Source organism: Camponotus floridanus, unplaced genomic scaffold, assembly GCF_003227725.1.
Source record: "Camponotus floridanus strain SB8 unplaced genomic scaffold, Cflo_v7.5 scaffold54, whole genome shotgun sequence".
Lineage (NCBI taxonomy): Eukaryota > Metazoa > Arthropoda > Insecta > Hymenoptera > Formicidae > Camponotus > Camponotus floridanus.
This window is the reverse complement of record NW_020229703.1, coordinates 182,476-208,596: the sequence shown is the minus strand read 5'-3', so window position 1 is coordinate 208,596 and position 26,121 is coordinate 182,476. Positions and strand designations below refer to the sequence as shown.

Below are 26,121 nucleotides of genomic sequence, written 5' to 3'. Positions count from 1 at the left end.
TTCTGACGTGGCCCCAACAATTCGCAGAATGTGCTTGTATTGCGTGAAAGAAAAAGAAATAAAAAAAAAGAAGAAACGTAGGAGAACCACCTTTGAATCGAGATAGCTCGATTATCGACGCACTTTGGCATAAAAATACACCGTATTCTCGTAAAAGCGATCTAATGTATCACGTATGAGGAAATACTTATCGCGACAGACACAATTCAAATATTCTAGAATAAAATGACAGAGTATATTCTTGAAGAAAATATTATCGATTAGAATATTATCGATTAATACATTAATTTCTAATACGTGTTAAATGAAATTAAGATTTTAAAATCAATGAAACAAAAAGATAAATAAATTAATTTGAATGAGAAAAATTTTTAAATTAATATCATATTTTTTTTATAATTTATTTGTAATATTTTAATTAAGAATATATCGTGTATATGTAATTATTTAAATTACACCTCACACAATTTAAAAAATTTTACCAGATTTAAAGCTGTTTTATGATGCAACAGAAATATTAAAAAATGCAAGTATAATTTTACATCAGGTAATTTTATTCCATGCCGTCATCATTGTTGGTCTTTATACGGAATGTTATTGCAGAATCAGCAGGTTTTCATCCGCATCAGCATGTCAACCGTCAGTTCGTGTAACGATCATGATTTTGTTTTTCGCTGTACTAAATTAGCCAAATACTTCAATGCAAATTAAATAGAAAATTCGAATTTTATATAATAATTTTACGTAGACGAAATTATATAATATAATTATTAAGAGAACTTGGCATAAGAATATTTCTCACTTTAGAAGATAATTTTGTTTTTTCGTTCCCCCTTATCACATTTTCAAATAAAATTCAAGAGATTGTAACTTTTTTATGTTAAATAATATTTCTCTATACACATGTATTCCGGTCACAACTGTTTCATTTTCAATCTAGACGCATCCGCGCTTCGGTATTTCTGCGATCGGATAAAAAGTCGATCCATTGAAAATAGCTGCCAGCTCCATTCGGGAGGGCGAGCGAGCGAAGGGAAACGTTTCTCTCTTTTCTTCTGTGTTCGGCCATTGTATCTCCGCCTCACTTTCGTCGAACCCGACGCAGTCACGCTCCATTGATCCAGGCTTCGTCTTTTAGCGGTCGGGCGCGTACGCGTGTCACGACATTCCTGCCATTCCGCAGCTTTGGGGCGCGTTGCTGCTCGATTAGTTCGATCGCAAGGCGCCGATTTGCGCGGACTCGAGAATCCGTTGCACGGATGTTTGCTCACTTGTTGCTCTCCCTCCGGAGATACGCCGCGAAAACGAGAATTTTCAATGAATTCACGTTCCCGTGGCGGAGGAGGCTTCGTGTGCCTTGGCACGGTCTGATTCGAATTATTTTATGAAATATTGAATCGGCGTTTTGAATTTTTATTAAAGAGGCGACGCAGAAATCCACGCGATACGGAAAGGAAACGCAAGAGTAAATATTTTGGCAAACTCTGTTATATATACAATCCTCGATTTAGGTTTAAGGCACAACCGTGTTCAAATGTCAAATGTAATGTCCCGCGGTAAAAGATATATTCAGATAAAGATTGTATATAATTAAAGAGAAATGTATTGCACAGAAACATGCTTTTTTAAACGATCGTGCTATTTGTTGTTTTTTTAATAAAACAAACATGATCTTTTCCTTTTAATCTTATTTCTCAATCGTGTGTATATCTTTTTCTCCGGATATATTAGAAGATATTGTATAATAAAATAACGCGATACAGATGATGATGCATCTCGCTTTCTGATATTAATGTAAACCATATTTTATAACGAGCTCCTGCCGTTTATTTTCTACAGTGTACTTTGCACACAAAAGATTGACACGCGTGCATCTTGTATAAAAAAAACTTTTTGCACGCGGCCTTGAACGGAGCGATACTTGGGTACAGTCATCGAAACAACGATAACGATAATCTCTCGAAACCATAACGAAACTCGTGGCAAGCCGATATTACGAGAAGGATACACATAATTATAGTCCTAGGCACGTGCGTCGCGATAAGATATCTAAAAATATATATTAACAAAAATGCCATCGCGCGATAGATGCCAATTTTATCAACAATGCGACGACAGTTTTGCCCCGTGATTACTCGATAAGTTATATTGCAGAGATACGAAACGGGATTAATTAAGGAGATTAAAAATGTAATCTATATTAAGCGTTAAATCATAGGTATACCTTGTCAGAACACAGTTTGCTTTTAGTTTTTTTTTTTACGATCCAAAGATAATCCAAACACATTCGCATAATTGGAACGTATGTTAAAATGATAACTGTGTGCAATTAACATTAAATAGCAATAGAGGAAACATGCATTTAATACGTATGTTGCACGCACGCGATACAAAATAAACTACGGTGATCGCGCATGAGCGACTTCGAATCTCGAAAGCATGAAGATAACTTGAGTTTTTCATGAAAATATAATTAAAAGATACATAATAAAAGCCAATTTTAAAACAGCGATTAAATCAAATAAATATTTTTTGTTCCTTCAAGGATACTCCGTCTTGATTAAGATAATAATAACATCTCTTCTCCGAATATAATTAAGAACATTTCTCGCGATATCACCTTGCCGAGAGGGGGAGGAGAAACTCCGAACGATGAAAATTTCTCGGTGAAATAAATCTTTGACGAAGAAGAAGCGGCAAATTTCGCGATCGAGTGCTGTTTGCGAGAGCAAAAGAGGCCTCGCCGAACGGCCTTATTTCCTTTCGCTAATGAGGTATTACTCGGCGCTGCTATGCATGCTTCGATTCGCTCGTCCTCGTGCCACGGGGCAAACAAACTGCGTCGATTGTAGAAGCGCGCCAACTAATGCCAAGAGCTTAGCGCTACGCGTGCGGACAAATGCACACACGTGCGAGTGCAACGCGCGGGACAAAACCCACTCGTCGCGGAATTCGTCACGTAACGGAGATTTGCGGCCGGTCCGATTCGACGCAAATCCACATGACCGATTACCAGATCATTACGTTACGCAATGACGTCGTCGCGTCTCTCGAATTTTCCGGCAGATTTCATGCACGTTAAATTCCACTTACTTGTAAATATATCGTAGGATGGAGCCCGGAAAAGGGGGGGGATCCGTCGAATCTGAAAAAAAAAAAAAATATTTTATATTAGTGACTCGGATCGCATATTCTTTGTCAATGGCTCTCGCTGTGATTATCAATATCGTATTCGTTGTTACGATACTTTTTCGCGCGAAAACAGGCAGGAGTCGTTGAACCGGATGGCTTGACGCCGAGGAAAGTGTGTTTCGAGATTGAAGCGCGTATTATTTTCATTCATAATTAAGGCCCTGTTAGTAACGCTCCGTACGCGCATAGCGGCCTGCAATGCATATTTATGTCATACACGATCGACATGCATCTGAACGCGCACGCCGTTCACCACGCGCGTATAAGGTAACTGGTTGACTCTTCGAGAAAAAAAAGGTACAACTAACGGCCAGTCGGAATTTTTATTTGTCGATTTTGGAATTATTGCAATAAGAATTCCTCTATACATTTTGCGGATCCCTTGCCTCTTTCAAATTCTGCTTTTATGGACACATGAAATAAACATGAAATAATATTTGATATAAAATTTGGAATATATTTTGCCGATTTTTCATAATACTTGTACTTATAAATAATTACTATGAATATAGCAAATATTAAATACAACGTGAAAGAATTTATGCGAGGAAAATCCAGATCAGAAGAAAAGCGAATATAAGAATCAGTTGTGCGTTGCAATCTGTGTACGCACAAAAGTAGTATCAAACGGCATGCGCAATTAAGTCGATTTCTCGTTTCCTCTTCCTTGTGCGTCGATTCGCGTGACTTTCCGCTCCAGGCGAACTAGCCTGTCCCAGACAATAAGGATTTTCTCAGGCGTGAAAACGGTCGAGTTTCTGATCGTTCTGACGTGCCGCGGGGCAAAATCGAGCGAATCTCAATATCGATGGCAATATATGTCTCGCGATGACACAAAAATATAGGAAAATCTCTTTTTTTCTACACGTATAATAAATGAAACATTTACCTTGACAATTTAAATATATTTAAATATATTTACACAATTGAAAGAAATCACGTAAAGAGGTTTAATATATGTGACCTTATGAGATTCATTAAGTATTAAGAATCTACGATATCACTATAATGTTGCGAAGATCAAAAATCAATAGGATCAAGATTAATAACATTGGGAATTTCTAGTCTGCGACATCGAGTTCAAAGCAGCAAGAATCAAAATACATGATATCAACAATCTATGATCCGCAGTTTTATGATATCACGAATCTATAATAATATCAGGAGATATCAATGACTTATAGAAATGGAGATCTATCGTGTCGAGAATTTATATTCCTCGTACAATGAAGTCAAGGCTGTAGATATCGATCGCAATCTCCCAAGAATTTATCTCGACAGAATTTTACGAGACCAAGCTCGTAGCAAGGAAACCTTGGGGAACCGTTTAACAGACGAGAGACTCGAGGGTTAACAAGATAATTGATTTATACCTAATAAATTATTGGAAAAATTTCAATTTTACCGAGTTCTTCGTGTCGCCGAGAGACGCATGATACAAAGTGACCGAGCATGTTAGTGATTCATCGCATGTATTTCCACGTACACATACAAATTCTCAACAAGTCCAAAACAACGCATTCCCTTCAGATCGAATCGATCATGCCGCGCCTTTAGGCATTCAGATCGCCTCGGCACCGAGTGACGTCCAACGATGGTGCGTCTCCTCGTAGATCGGCTATCTAATGTCTAAGCGGAGTGACGTAATTTTTTTCATTACGAGGACAGAGTAATGCCGGCGACCAGGCATCATATATTAAGGAGAAAGAGCGTGGCCATTGGCGGGCCTCACCGCACTGTCGCCGCAACGAGGGGCGGTCCATCGCTCTTCAAGTCCGCGACTCTTATCCGTTCTCCAGCGACCTTATTGGTCACCACCTCCTCGATCGTTCCTGTCGACCCTCGTCCGTTGCCGGTCGCCACGACGATTTTCCACGGCTCGCGATCGATCGGGATGCCCGTCGCGCCATCGAGATTTTTCGCCCTTCTTCCCTTTCCCTCGTCTTCCTCTTCCGCTTCTTCGCTCGCCGGAAACGCTTAGAAATTCTTCTCCCCATTTGGATTAAGCACAGACTCGACAGAAAGCACGTAACAAAAGGAATTTGTTTATTCTCTGTAAAATTGTCGAGAGTGTTTGTCTTTTCCAAATCGAAGAATTTTTAATTATTTTTAGCGGACAATTTGTGCTTTCTATTTCTATTGATATTCGAGTTTAGGTCGTAAATTGAAAGGAATAACACGCGAATAAGTTAAGAATATATTTAAAATTAACTACTTTTGAAATTAAAAAAATATATAAATTTTACATTTAAGGATCAATAGAAAAATTGTAGTCGACCAAACTAGCCAAAAAATTAAGTTTATTAATACAATTTTTGTATCAATTTGTATTAATAAACTTAATTTTTTGGCTAGTTTGGTCGACTACAATTTTTCTATTGATCCTTTGATTACTCGACTAGCGATATTAAATTATTTACAATTTTACATTTAAATTTTGCATTAATCTCTTTCGATCAACGATATTTTTTTCTCTCTCTAATTAATATTGAATATATTATTTTATAAACATGTTTTTATATTCTACGCTTTTTATATTGAGAGATATTCTCTCTCTTTCTTGATTCTGTAATTTTAATGCCATGCAAGAAAGATAGTTGTAACACGTGGATCTTAAAAAAACAGCAAACATAAATGTAAGAGGTCGAAAGAGGGTGAGATGAGGAAATACAGAAGGGAAAGGGAAGAGGTCAAGTCGTGACTACGGCGTCATACGGAAAAATGCAAAAAGACGCCACCATAAACTGGACAGCGTGCCACGTCACACAAACTTCGCTTCTTTTTCTTCTTTGCAAGGATATCGCGTTTCTTTTCCCTCTGCCTAGCTCTTTAAACTCTCCGAAGGAGATGCATGAGTGATGACAGAACATTCGGAAGCACGTGCACCTTTATAATGACTGAAGTTTATCAGTTTCTTATTTTAATTGATGGAAAATTTGCGAATGAACATCTTTACTTTGTCAGATGATTAATAATTCAAGTGTTCAAATAAATTTTGTTTTTTAAAAAATAGAATATGATTAATTTCATAATTTATTATATAAAACTTGGAGAAAAGTTTCATCTTCTCTGATTTAAATATATTGATTTAATGACATTAGTGTTATTAATCAATATTATAGAAGTTATTTTTTCTTCATATTTTCTTTATAAAATTCCTTTGAGATTAGAATATTTTTGATTTTTGAACAAATATAATTCTCGATTTATAACTAATCTTATTTATTAAATATTCTGTAAAAAAGGCATTACTATAGAATCACTTAAACTATTAAATTTATTACTATAGAATCACTTTAAACTATTAAATTTATTACTACTATCTCGCTACTATCTTAACAGACAATTACATTCAACCACACAAAATCGCATAATTTCATATTAAATACGCTCGTATATCTCTGCCTCTGCCTCTCTCTTACATTAAGAAATCAGAAAAAATAAATAGCACGTATATTTCGTTACATTAATGCGAATTGTTCTAAAGTTCGCGAGTCTCACGAAATTATATTATATCATTACATTGATCGACGATTCGTTATTTCTGTAACATGACTACATTAAAAGTAAAGATAGCAAAGATAACGATCGTCACGTATTTATCTGCCCACGTATCGACGCTTTTGTTCCCACGGTTTTCGCGACGTATACAAATTATCGGGCGTTCTGAGACGCGATGTAGAACGAGAGGTTGCCCTTTTTCCTTCTATTCGTGCTTCTCATATATGCGCAGAGAGTACAAAACAAGAGAAAGAGAGAATGCAAGCGTAAACAAGCGTCTGTTCAATCCTTCAATCGCCGAAATTCCGTCTTTGCTATCTAAAGTAGCAGCAAGATCCTCACTCAAGGATCAAACGATCATAATGGCAAAGCGGCATTACGAATCTCGTCTTGGATTTGCTTTCAATTTCAGGGACATATTCTCCAATAATTGCAGACTCATGATTTTTAGCAACTCTTAAATTTTCTGAAAACTCACCGGAAAATTCAATTGTAATTAATTTAAGAAAATCACAACTAACAAATGTATTATTTATCTTGCTGAAATTTGTTTCAATAAAATAATTTTATTGTAAACATATCAAATATTTTTTTATAATAATTTATATTTTTTCTCTTTCTTCTTTTCATATTTTTGTAAAGAAAAAAAGTATCGTTGTACTAATATATGTTTTCATTGTATCTGCAAATTTGACAAAATACTTTGTTTTCCTAGAATTACGGAAATGTTTGGCTAATTTTTGCAATTACAGGCAAAAATGTAAAATATTGATATGGCTAGAAAATGTTTCTGTTGATCTTTGTAATCGAAAGTAATCAGTGAAATTTTCTGATTTGCAATCAATAATATATCATATTTGTTTATATTGTAATCTTTGACAGATAATCTAGAGATTGAGGCGTGAAAGGGGATCTCTTCTAAAATTTTTAAATTTATGATAAATGTCTATTGATATGCTTATATATGTACATCTGGCGATGTATAATGTAATCATGAAATATGTTGGACATGACGTTTAATTATAAATTAATATTTACACTTTCTGAGAGAGAACAGAAATTATATGTCAAATATTCATATATTATAGACTTAATAATCTGACAATTTACAAGATGTACAACGTGACAGACAGTACCTTTACAAAGGTTAAATAGAGAGTTTGACATATTCGATTATATATGTATAATTAAAATTATTTATGTAATTATAACTATTCTTCAACACAATTTATTTTTTCACAAAAGTATATTTTCTCAAAACCTTTAGCCTTTTGCATAAACATTGATTAGGTATTACAGGACCGTGCTTTTTGTTTGCATTAATCTCGAAGCGAATAGAGCCACCGAGTCTGACTGCGCGAGGTTTTCTATTTGCGAAACGCCTATTAAGTCGATGTAATATCGCGCTGTGCATCATTATGCGCTTCATATATCTCCCTGTCACACATTTATCTCTCTCTCGCCTTCGGCCTTTTTCCCCATAATTTTCACTTATCGTTGGTTTACCTCGACAATGTACTACCTCGATCCAAAAAGACAAAGATTAGAATATACATCTTCATTTTTTCCATCCATACAATATATGTCAAGAATTTCAGTGAATTAAATTATGGATTTTTAATTAAATTAATTAGCATCCCTTGTATGAAACAATCAATATGTTTTAGTAAATGGAAAATATTAAATATAATCAAAATAATGAAATATTAAAAAATATCATAAATATACAAAAAATTATAATAATTATTTATTCTTCGATCAACGAACAAATTTACGATCGATCTGTATACAATCTTTTTTTTTCTTCCAATATACTTTGATATAATCGAGCCCCTTTCCCCGGCCGCTACGAAGATTTCTCGACGTCGTCGACTTCATCGCTTGCAAAGCACGCATACACGTCCGTTAAGTCGACGTAATACCGCGGGGCGCATCATTATGTACTCCATAAGTCTCCGTGGCTTGCCCCTCGCCCTCCTCCCCTCTTCGGATCTTCTCTCTTTCTCTCGCACTCCTCTCGCTCTCTCGCACGGGGGAAAAGGAGTAGGAAAAAAAATATGGAGAATGCAGGGACGAAGGGAGTCCGAGAAGGTTCCCGCGCAGGAAGACGACGGAGAGGGGGACGAGGGGGTCGAAGGGGGTCTCGCTCACCCCTCTCAAGCGCGATACCCGGATACACTCGCTGCTGGACCCTACACCATCCCCACTTCTGATCCTACGGGCTTCGCAACGAGGGAGCGAAAGAGGGGAAGAGAGGCTGTATGCTGTCTCTTCAACGCGACGTTCACCGGCAAGCGAACTTTGCGGAGGGATACGAGAGAGGGCGAAGCAGAGGGGGAGGATGGGGGCAAGAGATCCCGATGAAGTAAGGGAGTTCTGCTTTTTCGCTCAGGGTCAGAATCGTACATCACCCGCGCGAACGCTGTGCAATACAGACTGACGATCGCTCGGATTTCTGAGCGCGAGTCTGCATTCTCGCAATGAGAGCATAATTTTCTATCGCGTTTAACGCCGCTCGGTAGAGACGGTGTACAAGCTCTTCTACGATAATGAGACGATCGGTGACGGATTTACGGTGCTATCCCTACTCTCATATATATTCTTCTCCGATAGCTCTTAAATGTTCTCGCTTCTCGGGCTCCTGCGGCGAATTCAACGATCGATCGATATCGGCGTGATAATCATACACCTTGTTTAAGCCTTTTTCAAGTGCAAAGATACAGAACCGATAAATAATTGATTAATATATATTTTTATTATAAAAGTTATAATTAAAAAATTAAGCAGACGCGTCTGTTATTTTTCTATTCTCTCAAACTGAATTAAAGTGGTATTGATTAAAGCAGTGATAAGATTTTACTAAAAATGAATTTAATTATTTCACTCATTTTCAATGAAAATATTTTGCTTACATGTTTCACATAATAAAATTACGATAGTAAAATTTTATTTTGCAGAAAAATCAAACACTATTACTAACTGATTTTTCTCATGAGATCTCACGAAATCACTGCTTATCGGTGAGTAATATAGTGATTCTATTTAAAAATTACATGACACATCATGACGTTTATACATGACATATAACATAACATAATAATAATCGATTTTATTTTCCTCTTTCGAAAAATTATAAATTATAAATTATGTATTACATGAAATGATTTGAATGAAAAATCAGTTCTGGTTAGTCACTATCGAAATGAATGGAATGACGATGGGTCATGAATATCGTGTACGAGAAACTCTCATCGCTTATATAATGCTCAAGATTTTAAAAAGGAGGGGGAGGTTGGAAAGTCGACGATAATCTTGCGACGACCAATTTTGGATCATACCGCGTTTGGTAATCCGGAAGCGATTACATTTTATGTATTTTAGGTGACGCGACGCATGCAGAATTTTTATCGTTTGTTCCTTTCGGGTACTGAACTCAGCTATCTACAATCATTTATCCTCAGTAGATTAGTATCGCGAGAATACATTTTTTATTTTATTATCAATTATCTTGCGATAGCGTTTTATGAGTTTTATTTTGGTAATAATTAAATATTAGATACATTTATTAGTCGACTTTTTATTAGTCGAAACAATCGACTAGCTTTATCTGTCGAATTACAACATAATTAATATCATAATATTCGGCAAATAAAGATTCATGATTGTACAATTAAATGTATTATCTTTTATTTTGCAGATCCGACGAGGATGATCCGAGTGGCTGTAAATATAGGAGATTGGACGACGATAATGTGCAGGACAAGGAAAGGTTTGCAAGGTGAGCATCAGGCTTAATTCAATACGTTAAAACTCTTTCGACGCGCCTCTTTCATATTTGACAGTTGACAACACGTGCTCGCCCGCCGTTTGACGTTTCTAATATATTCTATAACTTCGTCGTACCACTTTCTTTTCGAGCCAGTTAAACCCGATTACGTAATAGTCGGAAACTTACGAAAGTTATTTTCGATACGCGGGGACATTTTTCTCTCTCGGACCGTCTCTCTCTCTCTCTCTCTTCGACGTTGTTAATTCGCCTCACGAAACCGCGACCCAATATGTTTCACCGGTACACCCTGTACATGCGCCTTCTCAAGTACGAGAAGGTTACATACATACCTACATGATACCGGGCAATGTGAGGAGCCGATAGCGGAATGGGAAGCCCTCGAGGCTGCTCCAGCGTGGGAACATGAGGCGCACTTATACGCGCGCCGGAGTGCGCGTCCTTCAAGTCCGTATACAACGAAAGAGACACGGTATGTACTTTGATTCCCTTCCGAGATATTTCGGCTGGCGCGGGCATTAAATTCGCCGGACAAAAGCCAGAAAATAATGTACAACGCGTGAGACGCATAACTTACATATAAAATACGGCTACTCCAGAGACGCCGCGAATAAAAATCTACATCGAAATCCTCGAGGAACCTCTACTTTCACGTTCAATAATTATACGCAATCTGCCAAAAATAGCGAATTTCTTAGTTTTTTCCCTCCCTCCCTCTCTCTCTTTGTTTCACGTTCTTTGATATATTTTTTTTATTTAATTACAAAAATATTATTTAACATTTTGCAAGTTGAAAAATTAAATTAAAAATATAATGTTCTATAAATATTATTTGCAATATTAATGCAAATATTGCATTGTATTTATTAACATTTTATCAATGAGGAGCTAAAATAAATCGCACTGCCTATATTTATAAAGCTCAAGTAGAGGCGATCAATCTCGATTGACTTATTAATAGACAAATACAAAAAAGGATTGAGCTTACCGGGCATTTGATCGGCCGTGACTCAGCCCCCTGCTTTGTGTAACGTGACTGTGTATGGCGTTACGTCTCTATTAAGTAGCGGGCCCACGATGCTTTCTTACCCGATATAATCATGGTGTAAAGCCGATTATAGGTAACGTACAAAAGACGAGCATGTACGTAATTCTGTGCAATTTCAACCACATGCTTTTGCATTAATTATACAAATTTTTGCATATTTTATTTTTTTATTCATGCATTTATATGTAAAATTAAACGAAACAATGAATATGAAAGGATAAAAAGAAATGAATAGACAAAAATAAAATTATAATAGTTTTGATTGCGCATAAATATATAGATGCTTCGAAAAGCATAAAGTTCAAAGATGAAATAAATAATTGATTTTTTTTATTATTATGTAGAAATGCAATTTATCGATTTCTGATGCGTGCTGTATGTAAATTTTGCATTTATCTTCTTTTAAATATATAAGAGTTGTATTATATTATATCTTTACTATATGTCTCTGAAACTACTTGACGTCAAGAGTAAAATTGACGTCAAGTAATAAAATTACATCCCTCTCTCTGTCTTTCTGCAAGTAGGATACAATCATTACGATTAGAATACTGCATTTCTCTCTTTCTCTTTGTTTTTCTCTTTTTTGCGCGTGCAAATATATCTGCGAAATAATAATACGGAATTGCTCACATCTATTTATCTATCTTCGTACACGCAAGGGAAAATTGTATAAGTCTAATTAATTTATTTTATTTACATTATATGTATTTCGCTAATTATTTATTAAACAATTAATTTTGATAATTAAATAGACGTGTCATTTCAAAACATTTACGATATATTTCTTAAAAAATGACCACTGCATTTTAAGAAGACATGTCCGTCTGCACAAATTCATATAGGTATTTTATCTTGTTGAAAATAATAAAATAGTTTAGTTAAAATTATTTCCACAAATAATCATCCAATTTGAATCTAGAAATCTCTCACTTTAGTCAAGTCCATTATTTTCTCGGAAGAAAAATGTTCTATTACTTTTTAACGCCGGGCAATCTGATGACTGACTGTCGATCCGCCGTAATAGCAGTAACGATATCTTATCCACGGTCTCTCATCGCGTGCCGCCACGGGTGGATCCGTGGTGGTGGTTCACCTGCAATTCCGTATCCGTACTGTCGTTTCGCAGGTATATACGGTGCCGCGAAAAAATACGCGCGGGCTCTGCGGCAAAGACCGACCGGCAATATTCTGATGTCGCGCGCTCTCTCTCTGTCTCTTCCCTTTTCTCCCTTTCTCGCCCCCAGTCCTCTCTATGGAGAGAACCTCACTTTTAAGTTAATAACGCAATTACTGCCTCTCTCCTGCCGCAAGACGCGCAACTCCCTTTGCCGCTCGTCCGTCGCTTCTCTTCTTCTTTTTCTCTCCTTTTCGCCTCCCACCTCAGATTTCCCCGGCCTCGCGTCTTGCATTTTCTCGACATTAATACAGGCATCGGCATTTTTGGCGTCGCGATAATTGCGGACGATTGTTGTTGTCGCATGCCGGCGGTTAACCAGAGGGAGCGTCTGCATTTCTCTTCTTTTTGTTTTATCGCCCTCTTCATCCCTCATCCTAGCGGTTGATTATTCGAGAATTTGATGATGGGACGTGGCCCATCATTATTAATATTTTAGATAGACGCGTTAATATTTTGCTTAGTATTTTTACGTCTCTCTTCTTTTTGTTTTATCGCCCTTTCATCCTTCTTCATAGCAGTTAATTATTCGAGAATTTGATGATGGGACGTGGCCCATTATTATTAACATTTTAAATAGACGCGTTAATATTTTGCTTAATATTTTTCGTGAAAATTTGTAAATAATTAAGGAGACTTTCTATATATCTATATAAATTCTATATAATTAATTGTGAAAAAATCACGCAAGACCAATCTTCCAATTTTCCAATGTTACATGCCAAGCACGAACTGGTGAATATTGTACAACGTTATCGAATGAATATCGAACGTTGCTTAAATCATTTCCAAACGAAGACGTTATAATCGCACGCATGAAACAGCAGCGTGGCGAGCTATAAATTTCCGCGCAACATATTTACTGCCGTGAACGAGTAATCGCAAAAGCATAACGTTCACCGGACATAGATACGTTATAAATGACGACTGTACTCGGATTTATTGCGGCACCGTGTTGACGCAATCATTCTCCGATAGCTTATTCATATTTCCTTCTTATTTCCTGCTTTAATTGACATATTATATCATCGAAAAATTCAGAGAGTATCTTTAGTAATATATTACACTAATTTTAATATATTATTATTAAATTTTGTTTTATGAAAATATAAGATAATTGAAATATTAATTATTTTCATGAAAATGTATAGCATAATGATTGAAAAATCTGTTTTCAAAATACGTTTCAATCTGTACATAATAATTTTTTATTTTCGCAAAATAAAACAGTCATATTTTTCTCAAATATTTGTTAATCCTAATTTTGTTTAAACAACACGTGAAATCTTTTTAAAAAAATGATTTCTTCAAATTATTAAATATCATAAAATTATTATTAACTATTATTAAATTTCTTCAAATTATTAAATATTATATTATTAAAAATTATTTAAAAAATTATAAATTATTATTACATCACGAAGAAATGCCAAGAGAGGTAGAGAGAAAGAGAGAGAGAGAGACCGGAACTTCTTTCGTAAAACGGTAATCAGACGTAGTAGGCGATCACATAATGTCGAGTCTTTGTAGTTGGCAAAAGTTTGCGGGAGGATATTACTCGCCAAAGTAACTCGGAGTCACCATAAGAAGGCTCTAAACGGTAGAGAGATTATCTTGCACCGAAGTGAAAAGCACGTGCCTTAAACGCCATATAAGGAAAGTCAGCAGTGACTCGCTATAGAGATCGTCGTGCAGATTATTCTCATAGGCCAATTAATTAAAAAGTTTCTTCTCTGGTGTAATAAGTTGCAGAGTGAACGTACCGGGGAATTAACCGGAGGTTATATTGGAAATCTTTTTCAATCGTTGCAGCTATCGCGATTAAAAATTATTTAAAGTTTATCTCTTATTATATTTGACGCAGAAGATGCGTCATCAATTTCTAAATTTCGTATGTATATGCAAAAGATAAAAAGAGTGAGGATTGCGCAAGATTCGATAGGATATCAAATTAGAATATAAATTGAAAAGAATAGCAAACAAGATGGAAATATGAAATAAGGAAGTTATATTATCATTAAAGTTTTTTCTCGATCGCAAATAAGACGGTCGTAGTCGGATCATGCGTTGTGTAAAGCTAGCATTCGTTTCTTTATCCATTCCAGTAATCAAGATGATACACAAATACACAGATAACTCTTTACATTATTATTCTTATATTCTTCTATAACTGTCATACAAGGGCGCAGCGAGTACATTATTTACGTTATTAGCCGCGTATATTTGCAGAAACGAATTGAAACGATAAATTATACAATTGAATAACAGCGATTTGCGTACAACTCTGTTTCGTAAGTTTATGCACATGAACTTTTGAAAATATCTAAAAGTATGCGGGGGAGTCACCAGGCAATTTTACGAAGACGGTAAATCGCACTGTAAATTGTATCACGTATAAAGTTTTACATAATCATGTATTACAACTCGTTATCTAATACGAAAGATAAAGCATGTTGGACGACATCGAAAGTACGCGGAGAGATATCAAGAACAAACCTAGCGTAGCGTCCCTAAATGCGGAGCGATTCGATGATAACTCGCTTTCTTCGCAATCTCGCCTCCTCCTTGTACGTCGGGATAATTTTTCTTCTTCGTGGGACTTTGTATGTGTAGCACGTGTATTTCTGAACCAACACTAGATCACCGCGACATAGAAAGCCGTGTACACAGGGTGTACACCGAACGAAACTCAATGTTCTTGATCGATTTTCTAGCAACTGGAGCAATATTCTATTTTATAGCTTTGCTAACGATTAACGATTATAAATGCAAAAATTTTAGATTATATATTTAAAAGAGAAAATGAGAAAAAAATTACAAAAAATTCAAAATTATTTTATTAAAAAATCCAACATATTTGAAGGAATCAACGATAAGGGCCGAAACAAGATGTTCTTTATAAATGCAATTATTCTAGAAATAATAAATATGCAAGTGTGTGTATGTATCTGTTACACATTCTACATAATCATATTCACGTTCACTTATGTTTCTTATTCTATAAATTCGTCATTTTCTATTAGCACTTTTTTTATTATTGCTTTTTACTGCTGATTGATTAATGCGAAATAAATTAGCAAATAAATCGCGTATTGCATTTCGTCTTATCTTACAGTTTTAAGTTTCTTAAGCGAAATGTATCGTATTTTACGCTTGAAACGGAGTCACGGCGGATAAAGGGATCTACTATCTCAACCTTCAACTAGTATCCTCTTTTTCAAGTAACGTGACCGGTGTCACGGGGTCAGTGTTGATCTCCGGCCTAGGGGTCAGGGCACTTTTACCGTGTTGTCTACCGCAGCATCCGACGAACTCTGTGTATCAAATAGCGTGGTAAATGCGGCATCTCGGTTCATTGTAGCTCGCCTTCGATGTAAATAATAATCGTCATCGATTAAAAATTGAGGCCTTTTGCATTTTGTCACTTTACATATTTTATAAAAGAAAGAAATTATATCTTTTATCAAGTCAAAATTGGTGAAAATTTTTTAAATATATTTTTATATTCATGGACATTTATCTCTTTTTGCAACCTAAGTATTATTGTAAAACCACATAATTTTTACATTTTATTAACATTTATATTAATATCTATATTAATTAATGTTGGAATTAATGAATGGACAATTCTTTTTCTAATGAAACAAGAGTCTAAACAAGAGAGTTCCACAATCGAGAGAAATTATTACATTCAATTGAAAGGAAAGAGATCCTCGTGGAGATCAAATTTGACAGATAAAAATAAAAATATAATCAAACAATAACACAGCGTTAACAAGAGTGCTCAGAATGAGGGAATCGAGTGTGCGGGAGTATCGGGACACCCGGTATGCTTCGGTACACAGAGCTTGGACCCACGGAGCGAGCGGGCAACTTCGGAGCGTCTGACCTCTGACCCAGGAGTTCTCTTTCCGTTCTCCTCTACACGGATCGCGTTCCTCCAACTCTCCAACCCTCTCCTCTTCTTCTCTACGTCTCTCTTACTCTTGCTATACCGCGCGGTGCATACTTCGCTTTATACTCGCGCTTTAAGCGTTGTGGCCTCTTTTAAATAGCGGAACTCTGCCGGGGCCATCTACGACGTCGCCGAGCGTTACGGATCCCTTTGGTCCTCGGGACGAGATAATAATAATGATAACGGCCGTCTGTTCGACGAAAAAATTGCACGGAATCGTATAATGAGAGGGATGAGAAAGGCAATCGGCATTGACTTGCAACGTGACTGATTTTACTTTTTCTTCAACTTATTATTTTGTTTTGAAAGTTTCCAATTGTTATGCCAGTGATTTTCTTCCTCATGGTGTTTATATTATTTAAATATACGAGAGTTATTACCATGTTTTTTCGGTCATCTTTTCTGTAATCACACTTTACAATACGGCAAATGACAAAAGTGTAAAAAAAAGATAAATTAGGAATATTATGTATTTTTTCATGTTTTTGTGAATATATTTAAGTAATTATTCTATATAATAGATTTTATATAAAAGTATTCTAAAAAATTCTATATAATAGATCTGATTTTCGAAATTAAGCTTGAGTTTGAAAAAGCATTGCGAATATTAAAAACTCTGAATGCAAAGGGTTAATTAAAATTATTAAATATATAATAAATTTTTACATATAAATCTAATACATAAATAAGTGTGATACATTTCACTACGTCCAGACGACATTCCATTCTCCTTCTTTATTGAACGGATCAATTTTATTTTTCAATATTTCATGTCGCGACGAATAGACACCGAAAAAAAAGTTAGCGCAAACCAATCAGCATATCGATATCAAATTTTAATCTAGCATTCTATGTGTCCGGACAGGATATCGATGTTACAGGATATGATGAAACTATCCATTCTGTGGAGCAAATTTTTTTATCATTTCGTGAACTAGTCTATCCTTCCTTATTCTCATTTCGGAGCAGATGTCCGTTCAGAAAATAGCAATCAAACTACTCAGTTTAATAAAGAACGCGCCTCTTGATACAATAATTCCATCAGAAAACGTAGTTGTTAATTACTTCAATTCTACAGCCATTATCTTCAAATGGATACAATGATTGTAACAATCAAGATCATTGCAAGCTATATATTTACTTGAATTTTACGCAAGAAATATAGGGAATAAAATGTAAAATTTCCTTTGCAAAATCCGTCCTTCAAATCTGTCTTATAAATACATTTGTTATTACTGACAATTGATTGAAATCGGTCACATTGTGTGGAATGGATAGATGATAATTGATCGTGAATTAAATCGTAAAGAAGGCTCATTATTTCCGAAACCGACTCGGTGAAATTTCGCGAGGGTAGAGACGTATCTTCGATAATGAATGAACCAGCGCTCGATTTGCACATCGGGCGGGAATCCGACTTACGTGTTGCGTGCGCGGATCCTGCCCTCGCGAACTTTCCTGGAAAATTGTCGCGAATTAAATGCCATTAAATTTACGATTTGTGCGCCGACGATTACGCAGCTCGGCGTCGAAGTAAAGGGAGACGTGCCTGGCCGTTATCCGCGGCGGTTACCCTCTGGTAGCGTAATAACAGGGGAGGCCTCAAATTGTGGTCTCGCCCCGATATCCTCTCCGGCTAGATGGATTACTCGAGAATTTATCGGCCGAATCGATCATGGCGCCAACGACGCTCGTAGTTGAGTTAATTTTAGTTAGCGTGTCTTATGTGAAGTTTTAATTGCAAGTTAAGTGCGATAAATTGACGCAAGAAATTTAAGACAGCTAATGAATACAAATATGATTATAATATTTATTAAGTTTAGTGAAAAATATTACTCGCATACAAGGTGTTTCTTAATAAGTGCGAAATATTTTAAGAGATGATTCTTTGTCGAAAATTATCGGGGGGTTTTTCATATAAACATTAAAAAGTTCTAATAAAAAATTGAATAGGGATTGCTAGTTTCATCCCCTTATTACAATACGGGAAGCTGTTAAAAATATTAATAAATAACCTTCTTATTAGTAGAAAATATCCACCCAATTTCACTTCTTTAACTTGTTCCAAATTTGAGAAAAAAATAAAAATTTAATTTTCACCCCCATTTTTGAAGAAGTGTCTCTACAGAAAGAGATGTAGGAGTACACGTTTATATGAAAAACCCCCCGATAATTTTCGACAAAGAATCATCTCTTAAAATATTTCGCACTTATTAAGAAACATTCTGTATACGTATATTTTAAAGAATAAAATAAACATTATTTTATAATTATACATAATTTGAATTGAAACAAAGTTCTCATATGTCGGTTTCATAGCCGAATGAGTTCTAGTCCCGTACTTTACTTTACGCTATTATGCATAAACGTAAAAAGTGCAATTCGACATAAGTTTAATAAGCATATCGCGAACGTTATTTCACGCTATTTTCCCGACGTGCAGGACGCGCAAGAAACGCTTGTCTCTCTAGCTATTCCGGCATTGACTCTTTATTGTTCGCGCTGTTTTTAGTCCTAAGAAACCGCATGCTGATTCCTCGAACTATGCAATTACCTCGGTTTTGTCTTGCGACTTACTGCAGGGAGAATCATTGCGAGATTGAGCGGCGGCGGCGGAACAAGATGACCGCCTACATCACCGAGCTCTCCGACATGGTGCCGACCTGTTCAGCCCTGGCCCGAAAACCTGACAAGCTTACAATCTTGAGGATGGCGGTGGCACACATGAAAGCTCTCAGAGGTGAGTAGCCTTCTTTGATTCTACGGAGAGATATTTACGATAAAATCACGCTTCTTTTTCCCCACTCTCTTACTTTATGTATCTACAGAAACTCAATTATTTTTTCTGTTCGACGAAGAGATCAAGAGATTTTTAATTAATCCTTCGCAATAAAATTTATTTATTTTTTTATTAAAAATATATTTCGAATTTGACGAAATATATTATATTTATAATTGCATTTGGTAGATTTTTACTCTCCAATAAAAATTTTCAAGTAATCTTTATTTTAATAGAACTTTGTTTTAAGATTGAAATTGCCTCGAATATTTAAAAAGTTGGGGTAAGTGTCTAATGAAATAATCTAAGTAACTAAAAATAAATCGACTCCTAAATTTTATGAAATATATTATAGAGCAAAATTATAGAGCCCTTATAAATCAAATTGCATTTTGTAAAAATGCCATGAAAAATATGACGACAGGATGTTAAAAAGCCATTCGATTATTTAAAGAAAGTTTTCTGTGTCCTTTGTCGAGAGACGAGAAAATCTCGAACGTCGATAACTTGCAGGCTATTTGAATTTAACTTAAGTTTCGAGTGCTTGAATTCATATGCATCGCAAAGTTGGTCCTGTCACAAATTTCTTTTTCTTCCTTTTTTTCTTTTTAATAATTTGTGCTCATATCATATTTTCGGAAATCTAATGTCCGCATTTTACTGACGCATTAAATTTATTTTTGAGAAATTATTAAATTTTTATATTCTCGGTTGCTACATTTTATTATCAATTTATTTATAGCTATATTGCTCTTTTTATATTTTATCCACTATAATTGCATTCCAGCGGGTTTTACTCTGAGTGAAACAAATTTCTCTCACTCTTTCTCTTTCATTCTTTTTTCCTCCTCTCGATCGTCCCTGCGGTCGCCATCGATAAGAAACGGTGCAGTTTTCGACGCGAGACGTGACGATTAAGTTGCAGCGATGTTTGAGTTATCCGGCACGAGCGGTGCAATAACTTGGACGCAACGCGAAATCTCGAAGCCTTAACATGAAAGCGATTAAATTACGGCCGTAGTCGACCCGCCATACGTTATGTTACGTACCTGCCTGCGACTATCGATTACGCGGAAAACACTCGCCTAAGTCCTCCCAGGTTGGCGCGCGGTTAGATTTCCGTCTTGACAGAGGCGAGAATTTACGAGCGCTTTTAGGATACTTATATACCTACAGTCGCGCGGCTTCCTTGTTAAGTCCAAGACGAATCGGGGACCGATATTGCACAAAGACCTTTTGCACAGTTTGTGCCGAACCTAGGCACCTCTCTTGATCTCTTAAAGATGATTATGTAAGAATTTGAGACATGAAACTATTATCACTTTCCAAGAAAGCTCAAATTATATACATAATGCTAATATTAATAAACATTTCTTATATTAAAAATTAAATCAAAATTTGATTTAATTTTTATTTATTTATTTGAGCGAAACTAATTATTAATTTTTTATATTGATCTTACATCCGAAGAACTTTGTTTTATTTTTAGAAAATTTTGTATGAAAATATATTATTGATTTTTTTAGAAATATTTTATACGCTTAATTTAACAAAATTTTCAAATCAAAAATTAGGATAATTTTTAAATAAGTACGCAAGAAAAAAAAAAGGAATGAAATCGGCATTTCTGCTGAAGAATGGCAAGAATTTCGAGGAAGAAATTCACATGAAACTGCATGCAAAGTCGGAAAGTTGCGCAGAGAAACGATGATGCAAATTTAAAGGGCCTCGCGGATATTTGCTTCGGCCCGACTCTCGGGGAAAATATCTGTACAACTGATTAACGAGGAGATTCGTCCCGGGGGGGGGGAGATAGATGGTGAGGACGGGAGGGATGCACCGTAACGTCGCGGCGAGTTTCGAGAAACCGGTGACGGTCATATCGAATGCAGTGAGCGCGATATATGCTTCCGGTGTGCGCGATGGGCGGAGTTGCGAGTCTCGTCCGTCGGCGGCTGTCTCTTTGGCAGCTCTGCCGGATACACCTAGCCATCTACCTGAGTTGCCCGAGAGAGCCCCGTAACCGATGGACACGTGCTGCGATTGTGCGTGAGCGCGCGCGCGCGCGCGCACACGTGTGTGCGCCAGCTCCTGCCGTGATTCCACCTAGGTATTGGTGGTGCGTCGCGTTGTTTATAGCCGCTTCTCCTCTTTCCCGACGACGAGGGCCGCTGCATACAAATCGCCCTCTCGCTCTCGGAGGCGAAGAGGAGGGCCCGTCTCTCCTCTCTCACCTGAGGGAGGAGGGAAAGGACACCCGTTTACGCGCGCGAAAACTTTGTGCATGCGCTACGTGGACGGGTATTATGCGGTCGCGCGACGAGACGCGTACGTCAGTTACCGAGAGAGCACCGGGCAGATTTTTTACGAGCCCGGGACGCCGACGATAAAAATTTCTAGGAGGCTGAAGAACCGTTCAGCGCGCACGATAGGAGAGAACGACGCCGTTCTGTCGCGAGCACAGCGGTTTTTTACGTTCACGGTGCACCCGACGAGATGTCATGGATGCTTCACGAGAGAGAACATTCTTAGGCATTAAATACGCAAAAGCAGCACTTCCTGGTTCGATAGTCTTGGACAATATCATGAATGCTTGAAATTTGATAGAGACTGTCTGGAGCCACAATTGACATTAAATATCAAAAACAACACTTACTAATAATAAGATGTATAAGATTAATAAATTGAATAATATCATATTAATTTGAAGATATTCCCATGGTAAAAATCGCCGGTACATCGTCGGTGACAGTATTGTCTAGTGTTAGATCGTAGAGCGTTAGGATGCATAGGAATGACAATTAAACGGCTACCGTGCGTGAGATTGCATACCAAAAATGTAGAATGCATCGAGCAGTGTGTATCTATTTCAAGCGAATCTTTTTTATAAATCTAATCATATTTAACCTGATTTCTTTGACTGCATAAATACTCGAATTATTACGAGAAGAAAAGAATCTGGATTTTACATATTTTACACATGTTCACACGTATTATGCCATACATTTATATATTTACATCGCGAATGTGTTTATTTATATTTTTAAATACTTCCTATTGTAATGTCAGAGATAAAAAGATTGTATATATTTTTTTTTCAGAATGCAAAAGTTGTGAAATTGTTCTCGCATCAAAAGAAAAAATATCGCAATTTTTTATTCATTAATATCATATAGATAGTTTTTAAGTCTATCTAAATTATTACGAATTAAGTTATTTATGCAAAAGAATTAACACTCGAGAAATATCCGATAATAATCATCATTAATCATACCTCGGTTTTCCCGAGGTATGATTAATTACGCTTTAATTTAATTACGCCAGTAACATATTCGACCGGCAGACATACACCACGTGGAAAATAATGGTAACGAAGGTCACCGGGGGTCTTCCATAGATCTTGTTTGGAAGTCGTTAAAGTATCTCTTCCCGGAATTTCTCCATATATCGAGGTAAAGATCGCATCGCAGCGTTCTTTCTTTCTCTTTCTCTCTTTCTTCTTCCCGCCTCCCTCCCTCCCTCTCTCTCTCTTTCTCTCTCTCTCGGGATCCATCGTCCACTTTGCAATTCCGATCTTGCACCTCGATAGTTACCTCCGTTGGCGAGGTGCCTCGTCCTCATTTTTGGTACCACACTATGGCGTTCGGACCTCGGCGTCTCTTCGGAGGTCGACTTCGAAAGACGACTAGCTGTGTTATCGAGAGACGTTATTCGATTTCAATATTCGATAGGACACGATTTGCTTAGGAATTCGCCGGAGTGCTTTTCCAGATTTGCATCACGCTTCGAGAAGTAACTTTCACGCTACAAAGAGTAACTTTCTTTGATGAATTTTATGCTAAATTCTCTTCTTCAAAACTTGAAACAATCATTTTATAAATTTAATCCGCGCCCGTTAAGTTTTATCATTATTTCTTTCTTGTCATTTCCTTATTTAATATGTTGCATATATGTAAGAGAGAAATTTGCATTTCTCTCGATAAAAATCGTTTACCATGCAATACGAAACATGGAATCTCACTCCAATAATTCGTAGATAAAAGAAATCGATAAATCTGAAACGCGTTCGTAATCACTTCATTTATACAAGACTCGATAAATCCAAATCGGATGTATATCCGGATTATTCTCTATAAATCTTCCTGTCCCATTTGTGCAATAAACATTATCAGAGGGAAATTGAACGTGTCGCAGGCACCGGAAATACCGCCACGGACAACGCTTACAAACCTTCCTTTCTCACGGATCAGGAGCTGAAGCACTTGATCCTCGAGGCGGCCGATGGTTTCCTATTCGTCGTGAGTTGCGACACGGGCAGGATCATCTACGTGTCCGACTCGGTCGCGCCCGTGTTGAACTACACGCAAAGCGATTGGTACGGCACCAGCCTTTATTCGCAGGTTCATCCGGACGACACCGAGAAGGTACGAGAGCAACTCAGCGCGGCTGAACCGCAGCATGGTGGCCGAGTATTAGATCTTAAAACTGGAACTGTGAAGAAAGAGGGTCAATGTAAGTTTAAAAAAAAAATCTCTCGTTTCTCTAAATTATTCATGTTCCTCGCGAACGTCAATTTGTCAACGTCACTCTTTAAAAATATATCATAATTTAAAATAAAAATCATCCAAGATATAATGAAGTACTCGAACTTGTAAGAAACGTAAGTGACGGAATTTTTCGCTTTCTTTGCAGCCTCGATGCGGCTGTGCATGGGTTCGAGAAGAGGTTTCATCTGCCGCATGAAGGTCGGTAACCTGCAGACGACCGGCGATATGGCGGCAGCGCACGGGCTGCACCGCATCAAGCAGAGGAACTCCCTGGGTCCGCCGGCGCGGGACGGTCAGAATTACGCGGTGGTGCATTGCACCGGTTACATCAAGAATTGGCCACCCACCGGTGAGTTTGGTACGGGTTCCAGTGTCTGAGAGAACCGCACACAAGATCCTACAATGCCACCGTTATCGGTGTCTCTCTGTCTCTCTCCCTCACGGGTGCGACATACAGCGGATCTCGGCTTTCTATTTTAAAGCGGTGGAGACGTCGCGCCCGCGAGGAATACGAACGAACCGTTCCTGGAACGTGTATGCTACGTGTGTATTGTAAATTAAGAATCGCCTCGAGTTATCGCGGTTGAATCTGTCGAGTCTGCGTTTTTTCAAACGAGAATTTTGTCTCTTTATTTTTTTTATCGCGTTTGCTCTTATCAAATTACAGAGACACGATGAATATTTTGTTGATGTTTACTATCATCCCTATAGCAGACTGGAAAGAATTAATCTTTTAAGCAATTTTCTTTTTTATTTTCTTATAACTTGTTTGACTAATAATGAAATTAATCTACTAATTAGAAAATATTTTTTTACTAATTATATACAATTCTTCGGATCAAAATATTCGTTTAACCTGAATGGAGAATCGTCCGTAAAGATTCACAAGTTATTGGTTGTTAATATGTTATTTAATATTTGATTAATATTCATGACCACATCACAGATGTCTATATTGTATAGACATCTGTGTACGTAGTTCTTTTATTTCATCGATAGCTTTGTAACGACCACTGATTAATTCAATCTTATCGATTAAAAAATTCAGTGACATTTTTTGCATGTATCTATAATATGACAGAAATGCAATTGACCCTTTTGCAATTTTCGAATTTCAAATCATATTTTCTCTCAATTTTACATATATTAATAATATTTAGAAATAAAAGCGTATACATATAATTATAATGTACGCGCAATGCGAATGAATGAATGAAAAAACGTTAAATGTGTGGCCAGGAAATTTTATAGATCAGATTTTAACATTCAAATTTTCATTAATCATGGATTATTATAAATATATTATATCTTAGTGTGTTAGTGCATCTATGAAATGCTCTTCATTTTAGTATATAAGATATTTTTACAAGCCGATCAACGGGAAATCATGGACTGATTCATGATTTTACGCTGTAGGTGATTTTGTTCCCCCATGTGTACCAGGTGTGGGTCTAGGTGACAGAGGATCCGGCGGCATTCAGACTGGTCCAGACGGTGTAGTCACGGACGAGAATGCTACCACTCATTGCTGCCTTGTCGCCATTGGGCGATTACAGGTCACTAGCACACCAAATAGTAGCGACTTAGCAGGTTCCAATAGCAATAGCGGTAAGTATATAACTTTTTTTATTATCTATTTTCTGTTCAATATTATGAAAAAAAATTGGTCATAAATTAATACTTTTCTTTGTAGAATTTATATCACGTCACTCTGCAGAAGGTAAATTTACCTTCGTGGACCAAAGAGTCGGTGGAATTTTGGGTTACACTCCATCGGAACTCTTGGGTCATCCGTGCTACGAGTTTTTTCATCCGGAAGATCTGACACACATGCGGGAAAGCTTTGAACAAGGTAATCATGTTGTATCATGCTCTTGCGTTTATACAACCATTTGATTTATCAATATTATTAACACGTGACTGGTTTTCTAGTGTTGAAGTTGAAGGGGCAAGTCGTATCTGTCATGTACAGATTTCGAGCCAAGAACCGCGACTGGGTGTGGTTAAGGACATCGGCATTCGCGTTTTTAAATCCATTCAACGAGGACGTCGAATATATTGTTTGCACAAACTCACATGCAAAGTAAGAATGCAATTATTATAAATTACAAATTCAAATATACAATTTGAAGCTT

General features: G+C 36.7%; 1 protein-coding gene across 5 annotated transcripts in view; it reads left to right on the top strand.

Moving 5' to 3' along the window:
- LOC105257389 (aryl hydrocarbon receptor nuclear translocator homolog) overlaps positions 1–26,121 on the top strand; it is a 35,215-nt gene that overhangs the window by 6,706 nt on the left and 2,388 nt on the right. For 3 of the 5 annotated variants that reach the window (XM_011267978.3, XM_011267975.3, XM_011267974.3), the window contains 7 exons: positions 10,391–10,471; positions 19,240–19,400; positions 23,634–23,951; positions 24,132–24,335; positions 25,403–25,594; positions 25,680–25,838; positions 25,919–26,069. In XM_011267978.3, the coding sequence (XP_011266280.1) occupies positions 10,391–10,471; positions 19,240–19,400; positions 23,634–23,951; positions 24,132–24,335; positions 25,403–25,594; positions 25,680–25,838; positions 25,919–26,069 (1,266 nt within the window). The remainder of the gene's footprint in view (positions 1–10,390; positions 10,472–19,239; positions 19,401–23,633; positions 23,952–24,131; positions 24,336–25,402; positions 25,595–25,679; positions 25,839–25,918; positions 26,070–26,121) is intronic. The other 2 variants (XM_011267977.3, XM_011267976.3) reach the window with 2 other exon arrangements.